This window comes from Trachymyrmex septentrionalis, unplaced genomic scaffold (genome assembly GCF_001594115.1).
Source record: "Trachymyrmex septentrionalis isolate Tsep2-gDNA-1 unplaced genomic scaffold, Tsep1.0 scaffold9, whole genome shotgun sequence".
Taxonomy (NCBI): domain Eukaryota; kingdom Metazoa; phylum Arthropoda; class Insecta; order Hymenoptera; family Formicidae; genus Trachymyrmex; species Trachymyrmex septentrionalis.
In genome coordinates this window covers 3,352,127-3,362,644 of record NW_017306091.1, presented here as the reverse complement: position 1 = coordinate 3,362,644, position 10,518 = coordinate 3,352,127, and the positions used below count along the sequence as shown (strand labels likewise).

At 30.0% G+C, this 10,518-nt stretch overlaps 1 protein-coding gene across 8 annotated transcripts in view; it reads left to right on the top strand.

Annotated features, from left to right (window-relative positions):
- LOC108755923 (phosphatidylinositol 4-phosphate 5-kinase type-1 alpha-like) overlaps positions 1-10,518 on the top strand; it is a 33,137-nt gene that overhangs the window by 4,483 nt on the left and 18,136 nt on the right. For 6 of the 8 annotated variants that reach the window (XM_018499350.1, XM_018499352.1, XM_018499347.1 and 3 more), the window contains exons 2-11: positions 1,720-1,754; positions 3,203-3,331; positions 3,754-4,002; positions 4,077-4,229; positions 4,312-4,476; positions 4,564-4,779; positions 4,871-5,097; positions 5,183-5,315; positions 5,456-5,543; positions 8,560-8,622. In XM_018499350.1, coding sequence (XP_018354852.1) covers positions 1,720-1,754; positions 3,203-3,331; positions 3,754-4,002; positions 4,077-4,229; positions 4,312-4,476; positions 4,564-4,779; positions 4,871-5,097; positions 5,183-5,315; positions 5,456-5,543; positions 8,560-8,622 — 1,458 coding nt within the window. The remainder of the gene's footprint in view (positions 1-1,719; positions 1,755-3,202; positions 3,332-3,753; positions 4,003-4,076; positions 4,230-4,311; positions 4,477-4,563; positions 4,780-4,870; positions 5,098-5,182; positions 5,316-5,455; positions 5,544-8,559; positions 8,623-10,518) is intronic. The other 2 variants (XM_018499353.1, XM_018499348.1) reach the window with 1 other exon arrangement.

Below are 10,518 nucleotides of genomic sequence, written 5' to 3'. Positions count from 1 at the left end.
CATTTTATTCTTGAACAAGTTTAAAATTTCCGATGTGAAATATCATATATTATATGTTTAGTGACTTCAATTTTTTCCCACTTCTGAAGACATCTCAGCAGAGATTTCTTTATTCATATTTTCTATCTTATTACATGACACAATAATCGAAACGTATTATTTTCTGAGTTTTTGATTACATTGGACACGAAAGAACAAGAGAATATTATCTCGTTGAAGAATGTCTCTATTATCTCAAGGATGAGAACCTTAAGCGTTTACGTAACACAATTCATTCTAGCTGCTTCGAAAGAAAATAGTTTCACACGTTTTTTCGCGATGTGTGAAACGCGACGTTTACAAACGTAGATTCTTCTGTGCAAATATCATGCGTAGCTTTGAGAAATTCATTGATGGTATGTTTTAATGATGGTGCTGTTACCGGCGCCGCTTTTTTACGGTTTTTGTTGTTGAAAAAGAAATTAGTTTCAGCCGAACAAAGACCACTGCACGCGTTTGAATCGCGAGCTCACAACGGGAGACGAGGGTTAAAAATAGAAGGCTAAGTAAGGACATCTTGACTCGTTGTACCCTTATTCTACAGGCTGTGTCATCCCAGGGGCCTTTTTCACTCGATATCGCAAACCGCTATTTCCTCGCATGTACACGTGCCGCTTTTTCTACAATATCAAACTGGATACTGTACGCAGTAATTAGTTAATTCAAAATTCACTTGAAACGATAAACAATTTGTCATCAGTTATCAATAAATCTATCGATCATTCACAGACTTGTTCTGACGACTTTTCATCTCTAAAAGCGGCTTCGTATTATGATATTTTATTTTTTATTAAGAAGTCATTATTTCAAATAGATATGTGAGGTGCCGTCTTTTTATTATAATAAAAACATTAACACGTTCACTTTACATTTATTTATGAAAATTATTAACTTGTAAATACGAGACATTGTGTAATATAAGATGATATATAATGTAATTATTATAATACATAATTCATACAGTGTTGCTTCTTCAATAAAATACATGAAAAGCAGAGATGCAGTAAATTTTTAACAATTAATTAATCACGTTTAATAGTAAGTGTGCAATAGAAACATAAATCATGGAATATCAGAAAGCTGTAAATATTTTTCAGTAATACATACAATATATACGTGTTGTATTATGAAAGAAGCAATCTCGCTTCAGTGAATTGATCGTGTAAAAATATCGTTGAAATCATACATTGTTTCTAATATCTAATATTCATTTTCTTGAATTACATTTAAAAAAATTGTTGATTTCGCGTAGAGACTCAAATTTTTTTTATACGTATCAATGTTACTTGTATTATATTCGTACACGTACATTTCTATGAAAAATTATTTTTGAAAAATCTTTTTAACAAAAAATATTGAATTTCCTTATTTATTATACCAGGATGTTTATATAAAATAATATCTAGTTCTTACTTAATTATTTAACAGAATTTGTGCATGTAAAATTTTAATTTTATTATCATTTAGTTTTATCAAAATCTATTATATGACAAGTTGAATTATTTATCATTATTTTATTAATAAGAAGAGCATTTAATTCTACGAAATTTTATATATTATATGTTTATTTTTACGGAATTATATCGCGGTAACTAACTTGAGCGCTGTTTGTTATCAAAATACATAGATAGGTACATTACTTCACACAACGTAACTAAAATACCTCTGTTTTTTTTACAGATAAATCGACCGGAGAGAAAATAACATCATTTGACGTAAGTATATCGAGAGATTTTTCTTTAACTAAATAAATACTACTTTTAAAATATTCTCCCAAAAAATGCATGTTTCAATTAAATGACAAAATCGATTTTAATTTGAATATTTTATTAGACTCCAATGATCTAATGTTTAAATAATTACTAGCAATTAACGTAATCATATAAATAGAAATACACGCATACATGTATCTTCGTGCGCACATGTCAACTCAAAAGTCAACTCTAATAAATAATAATTTCATTGTTGATTTAGCAAAAAAAAATTTAAATAAAAAAACTACGTTTATTCACTGAGAGTTTCAAACAAAATCCTTTGTATTCTGTTATGTCTTTCTTAATTTTATACTTCCTTATCTTCCTCCGTTTTCTAATAAATAATTAATATTTTTTATATAGATTTGTCAAGTTTTTATTTCTCTCAAATAATTTTAAAAAGGAAGCGTTTACGAAAAAGCCGCTTTGATTCGTAATGTGCTGCATTTCATCATCTTTGAATTATTTTCCATTAACTCGCTCCACTTTTGCGCGGATCCACATTCATATTGCATTTATTACTAATCGCGATCGCTTAAATGTATGCTTTCCATTTGATTTTTATTCTGTAAATACATTCAATTCACGATCGTGCATTATTACCTTCCAAATAAAGTTCATGCCGAGTGCGTAAGATAAGATGGGAATAAAGATAATAATCTGGAACAAGTAAATTGTCTGATATCTTTTGAATTAATTCGAAATAGATCAACATCGACCATAACATAAGATTTCTTTAATCTTCTATTTACAACCAGTCGCGCCAGATATATCCTAAGTTTACTCGCGAAATCATTTCTATTTTTGTACGACGTACAGATCTGCCCGTCATGGATAATTTACACTTGAGAGCGTCCGCAGGATCGATTCTTGCACGTTTGCAAAAGAATCAAATTGTGGTTGCAAAACGGGTTCTCGAATTTGCGACTTGATCTTGTTATTACGACTCGTGAGACACGCTTAAAAACACAGATAAGAGAAATATATTATAAATCACTGTTGCACGTGAACGATTATCGCGGATATCATGCTTCGATAATCACATATTTTTGCAAAATGTATAACTAATCGCAGCGATATCTATCATAACGAAGCAATATCTATGAATCCCCTTTTCTTCTTAGTTCTTATAATCATTCATGTGAATCGCGCGTAACTGGAGACATCTTCGGTATTTCCTCCGTATAATGCTAAATACTACATACACTCTGCTACAATAGATAGTTTGTGATGTGTATATATTGAGACCTTGCGTAATGCGAGCTAGCCGGAACACATATAAATTCTCGCTGTGCGCATTTCAGATTGCATTGAATTATTATTATTATTATTTAAAGTGAAACTATTTTCCTTGAGTATATGTTCGGTGTTAACAAGCATGTGTTATGTACTATCAATTATCTTTGCAGAGCTCAGTAGTACAACATGGTACGACAGGTGGCAAGACCCTCGTGGGGGTATCAAGAAACAAATCGGAACGAGAGAGGAAGATTGGGCATCGAAGAGTTGGAGTGGGAGGTGAAATCACATATAAGAAGGTATGGGAAGAATGCCAGTGTAGCACTCCTAATAGATAGTTTCTTCAGATTTTGCGCTTTGTAATCAAAGTTAAAGAGTATTATTAAGTGAAAGAGAAAGACTTAATAAGCTTATACTATATTATATTTAGCAGTATGAGTGGTAAGGTTTTGATGTTAATAAAAGAGATAAGCTACTTTTCTTATTCAGCTATCAATGAGAGTGATGATCAGCTACACATGTATTTACTGATTCAATCACCTGATATAAGTTTATTGCAGGAGAGATTAGACTTTCTCTACTTAAATATCATGGGACATTACTATCGTTTTCTTTATTTTAATATTGTAGGCATGATATAAAATTAAAAAATCAATAATATTTATAATTTTATATCTTCATGATTAGTTAAAAAAATATATTTTTTATTTATTTTATACAGATTCAAACGACACAAATTATGGGATCTATTCAATTGGGTATACAGCATGCTGTTGGCGGTCTTGCAAGTAAACCGGAACGTGATTTATTAATGCAAGACTTTATGACGGTGGAAACAACGAACTTTCCTAGTGAAGGATCAAATCATACTCCAGCCCATCATTTCTCGGAGTTTAAATTTAAGAACTATGCACCTATTGCATTTCGTTATTTTAGAGATCTCTTTGGCATTCAACCGGATGATTTTTTGGTAAACAAATCTTAGAAATCTTTTTCTGTATAAATTATAATATTATGTACTAATAATAAGACTTACATTTTTAGATGTCAATGTGTAGTGCACCATTACGTGAGTTATCAAATCCTGGCGCCAGTGGGAGTATCTTTTATCTAACAGATGATGATGAATTCATTATAAAGACTGTTCAACACAAAGAAGGAGAGTTTTTGCAAACTCTACTTCCAGGATATTACATGGTATGATCTAGAAGTAGATAATTACACAATATAATTTTTAACACATAAGCTTTTTTTATAACAACAATATTATTTCCTACAGAATCTAAATCAGAATCCAAGAACATTATTGCCAAAGTTTTTTGGATTGTACTGCTATCGATGTAATAGTAAAAATGTTAGATTAATTGCTATGAATAATCTTTTACCTTCATCTGTAAAATTGCATCAAAAATATGATTTAAAAGGGTCTACATACAAAAGAAAGGTTTGTAATATTTTTTATGAATATGTATAAGTATTATATTTCAATATATATAATTTTATTTATTACGTTATATATTAAAAATTGTAGGCATCGAAAACAGAACGTTCGAAGTCTTCACCAACGTATAAAGACCTAGATTTTATAGAACATCATCCAGAAGGTATCTTTTTAGAAGCCGACACATATGGTGCACTAGTAAAAACTATTCAACGGGATTGTCGTGTATTAGAAAGTTTCAAAATTATGGATTATTCTTTACTTGTTGGAATCCATAATCTTGACCAGGCTGCAAAAGAAAAAGCTGTAAATATCACATGACATTTTTCATATCACGTAAATGTCAGAATATATTTGTCTTTACATACATACTATACATATACATAATATATTATAGCAAGAACAAAGATTATCGGCAAGTGCTGATGAAGAAATTGATGAAATGGGTGGCGAAAGTGACGGATTCATTCAATCTGAGAGAGAAAAACAAAAAGAGGATAGAATAGGCGCTGCTGCTTTAAATCGATCACGTAGTATAAATCGTCAAAGGTTGGTTGCTCATAGTACAGCGATGGAAAGTATTCAGGCTGAGAGTGAACCAATAGATGAAGAGGATGATGTACCGTAAGCACGATATATTTAACTCTTACATGGATGCGTTAATATGTTTTTAATTATAATAAATTTCATTTTTAACTGTTCCTAACAGTTCAGGTGGTATTCCCGCCAGAAACGCGCGTGGTGAACGTCTTTTATTGTTCCTTGGAATTATCGACATTTTGCAAAGCTATAGGTTGAAAAAGAAACTGGAACATACGTGGAAATCGATGATACATGATGGGGTAAGTGACGTATATATAGCACACATATGCGCGCGCGTGAATTTATAGATTTCCTTTTAATTATCATACTCTCTTTGACCTCCTTTTATTGGTCTCAACGTCCTATTGTTAATATAGAAGAAATGTTCTTATTTTCTAAGGACACTGTATCAGTGCACCGGCCAGGATTTTATGCGCAACGCTTTCAGGATTTCATGGCCAAGACAGTATTTAAGAAAATACCATCACGTAAGTACCATCCGAATCAACCTGTCCTAACAAGTTTGACTACAAGATTACACTCAGCAAAACTCGCTAATTTATGAGTAATTTCACGCTTACTTACCTATCAGTAGTCATTGTTTTCTGGTTGATCACATTAATTCGGTACATTAGACAAGAGATAACTGACTTCCTACAAAGGTAGAAAATAAGTTTTAGCTGTAATTAGGAAAACTAGTCATTGTAAGATATTTAAATTGAAAGTCAAAATCTTTTTTGTTTATAATAACAATATCGATATTGTGATTCAACCATATACAATGCTATCGAATTGTATCTTTTATTGAGGCATTTGAGATATATTTTAAACATTTAACGAGACGAAAAATGAGAATAGGACAAAAGTATATTATAAATGAAGCTCAAAACTGGTACTTACAATATATATAGTGTTATAATGATATAATTAGTAAGGTACTTATATTGTTACTTAAAAAGCATATACCAATCCTCATAGACAGCAGTAAGCCATAAGCTAGGAACATATATTTTTCTTGTTACAATTTACTATAAAATTCGTTTACTTTATTTGTATAGTTACATGTTCTTCTATCTAGCGTGTAACAAACTTATTAATGAATTGGAACATTTAGGACACCCAACAAAATATTAGCTTCCACAAACATATTACTCATACGACGATTATCAGGATTGACACAAGCGATGCCAGTTTTAATAAATACTCTAGTTATTTGTATTTTAAGAATGTTGAAAGCGCAAGTCAGCGACTCAATTTTGTCCTAACAGATTTTATCACAGATTTAGCCGTCCAGAAAAATGTTCTAACGATTATAATAGCGTTATAAGATATTTGAGTGACTGCAGAGAATGCGACAAATGCTGTGCGGATATCCGAAAATTATCTAGACGTGGTGCTTGCATCAATATCATGATTCTATTCAAATTTTATTCATCTATCAGTGCCTTGCGTAAGTTAATGAAATATCATGCATAATTAGAATTATTTGTTGTTAAATAAGAATAATGCGCTTTTTATCTCAACAAATGCGATATCAATAGAATTCAATCCGATCCAAAACAGAGCTTTTCGGATACCTGCATTCGATTCAAATCAATGCTGTGAATAAGAATATTTTGGGTTTATGAGTGTCAATTGATCATTTTTGGGTTTTGTTTTGGTGTAACTAATTGCTAACACAATACACGTTTGTATATTTTATTATATATAATTTTTCTATAATTTATGATAATTTTTATTTTTAACTTCAACCGTATTGTGCATTTCATTTTTTTTTTTTGATACACAATTTTTTTGATATATTTGTTTAAAAAGAGAAATAGTGAATTACCAATCACTGGTGTCCACAGATATAGCTGAGTATTTTATATATGTCGATATTATTAATCTTGACTTCCATTAGTATTCTTATATATTAGATTTTATTCCGAGCCATGTTTGAAAAAAACAATCATCTTAAAGCAACATTTTTATAAAATGTTATATAAAAACTAGAATCAAATATTTTTTGCTTATTAATAACTTTTCCTTGATATAGTCTATAATATAGCTGAAGATATGTATGCATCTGTTAGTGTACAGATTATCACAATCACGATTTCTATCGTTTAGATTTTTTAGTCGATCAATAAATATCATGTGCCAAAATTTTATATGAAATTTCTTTAATGTCAAGGATAAATAAATCTTAATGAGAAAAGTTTTTATTTTATCGATACGCCAAAGCAATCATTGATATATTTTCGTTCATCAGAGCTTATTAGTACAAAAAGATATAGTAGAACGCATGAAATACATCCGAGCATTCAAGTAGCGTATTTAATACAGCTTCAAAAAGAAAAAAAAATGCATGCCATGATTTTCTCGACACAAGGGATCTTTATAGAGATGCTAGTTTTGTGCGGTCTATGTATTTGTAGAAGAATCTCTGCGATATATAAATAATGTTGAACGTATATATTTTTGGCAATAATAGCAAATGTAGGACCGCGTGGGTGTACGAGATTAATTACAAAAAGAGTGCGAGAGTGTGAGAGCGAGAATAATCAGTAGAAGTAGAATTTTTTTTATTGTAAAAATATTCAGCTATTGACTGAACGTGGGCACCATTGTACATATTTATATATTTTACAATAAACATTTTCGCTGTTTACAACTTCATTTCATTTATGAGCCCACCCGTACACTTATAACTTACTGTACTATTACTACTACTACTACTACTACCACTACTACTTTAACTATTATTACTACTACTGTTACTGTACTGTTACTATTACTACTAATGCTATTACTGTTACTTTCATTACTTTTGCTATACTAGTACTATTACCATCATTATTGACGTCGTTCCTTATTATGACATACATTCCCTAGTAGTCGTTATTCATATTAAGTTTTTTGCACCATCAGCGGGTTACACTTTGTATATTGTCTTAATATTGTATCGTGCAATGTGTTTGTTGTGTTACGTACGTTTGCGTTTTGTTAATCATCTATCACTTATACTTTATTATATGACTAAACAAATTACAATTGACGGCCCAAACTTACTCTTAGGGAAAGTCATATAATTGTGTTAATATATTTTTTTAAATTATCATACGTTAAAACATCATTTAAACAGCAGAAACTTAGTCGCATAAATCTTCGAATGGAACAAGATTCAATTGGTCTACTCGGATAATAACTTGCAACGGTATCTACGATTAATTTTTCCTATCCGAGTACACAAAAGAAATACAACCTTAAGGTCGCTTTGTATTTCAACTTTCAACATATTTGGAAATTAAGTGTACCCTGACTTTTCTTTAATGTTTCTATCTATTCTCGGCAGTCCCTATGATTTTATTATTCGTTCAATGATTCGGTATACATAATCATATTATAAGCGGTATTAGCTAAATGTTAATGTTTCTCTGTGTCCCGTGCACTTCTTTTCGTGTCAACCCCCAATGACCTCATCTGACCTGCTACCGAAACTCGAAAATTGAATACCAAAAGTGGACCTGCCTGAGATTAAGGGGAATCACCGCAAATTCCGTAACCTCGTCACCAGTTATATAGGTAACTCTGTCTATGTGTGTGTCCATCTGTCCATTTGTGTACGAATGTATATTTGTTTTCACAAAATCCTCTGCCTGTATATGTATTTCTTCTTGTGAATGATATGTTTTTCATATTCTATTGATTATGATTTTACAATATGTGGATTTATCTCACCTCTTATGTGTGTGTACACACAATTTTGCATTGAGCAGATAAAATCTACCACAACTTTTGTCTATCACAATTTTTTAGAAGAATTTGAATAATTGTTTTAAAATAATTGCAAATATAATTTACAAAGTTAATGTTATATTTCTCTGCATGTGATATATTCAAAGATAAGACGGTATTCATTGTATTAGAATGTTACATATTTATTTTTATATTTTTTTACCTGATGAATTAAAATTGAAAGGAATACAATAAATTAATCGATTCAGAAAAGTCAATTACACGCACATACCTGAGAAGTTTTACATTTTACAATATGAATATTTTTTTTTACACACTATATAATTTTAAACGCAACTTTTTATGTTTTTTACTATCACATGATTTTTTTAAACTTGAATGTGTATACTGAAAATATTTGTTAAGCAAACTAAGTGAAATTAACAGCAGAATTATGCAAATGAATCTTTCGAACATCTTTGTGAGTGTGTTTCTTATTTCTAATTTTATCGCTTTTGCTTATGAGAATTGTATGCCTGATACATGTATTTTTTTATCACTCTTCATCGCACATATGTCCGTTCTCTGTTTTTCTGACATACATTTTGCAACGCTCAGCCCAAGAATTTTATTATAAATTATTATAAATCTAGGTCATTCTTCTCGCAATATATCCAAGAATAACATCTATACTTGTTATAGATGATGAACTCTTCACCCTTTCCCTACACTATATTTTTCTACATCTCACAAAAAAATAAAGAGATTTCTTGCGTTTTACTCAGCGTGTTCCACTTAATTTCTCTATCTATAAAACTCTAAAATCCTAAACTTTCCTTATCACATTCGGTATCGTGCAGCAATTAGTTTAGCCTAGACATACCCTATAATCACAGCACGGACCGATAAATTAATGGATAAACGTCTGCGCAATTTACAATGAAATCTAGTTGTTACGTATGCATAAAACATTGCAATTACATCTACAGATTCCAGCACAATTTTCTCATGTACGTATATTCTTTTTCTGTGTAATTAATTAGGCATGGAGTAAAACGTAGCACATACAAGTGACAATTGCTAATCGTAAAAAAAGTTTTCGCTTAAAAGCAAGCGAGGTCATTAAATGTTGTCCGTTTGACTATATTCTCATTTATTCACAATATATGTTAGATATTTTATGCCTGCGATTAGTAAAATATAAGTATTTTTATACAATAAGTACATATACTATAGTTTAGAATTTGTTAATAAATAGTAGAATAGTATAGTCATAAATTGAGAAAAGAATTAAATTTATGCACAGGCTTGGCAAATGCAGTATTATAGTAAGATTTGTTAAACAGAAAAATTAAATATTTAAAATTAAAATTATGGACGAAAGAACATATCGCGATATGTATAAAAATTTGTCTTTTTTTTTTATTAGAATTAATAAATAGATAAATTGTCTATGTAACGTAAAAGCACTATTAGAATTCATAAATAGATACATTGGCTATGTAACGTAAAAGCACTATTAAAAAAAAGCATTATTTAAAATAAATAAGATAAATTACGTATAGATAGATTGCGATTTTAGCTGTGTATTTTTATATCTTTTTTGTAATTTTCTTTATAATTCATCGTAATTATTTTGCGATACTGCAAAGTAGAAACTATTTTATATACATATGTAATTATTGTAAAAATTGAATAACCCGATTTATGATATTCTACTAACAATTAAGTTTATGATATTTT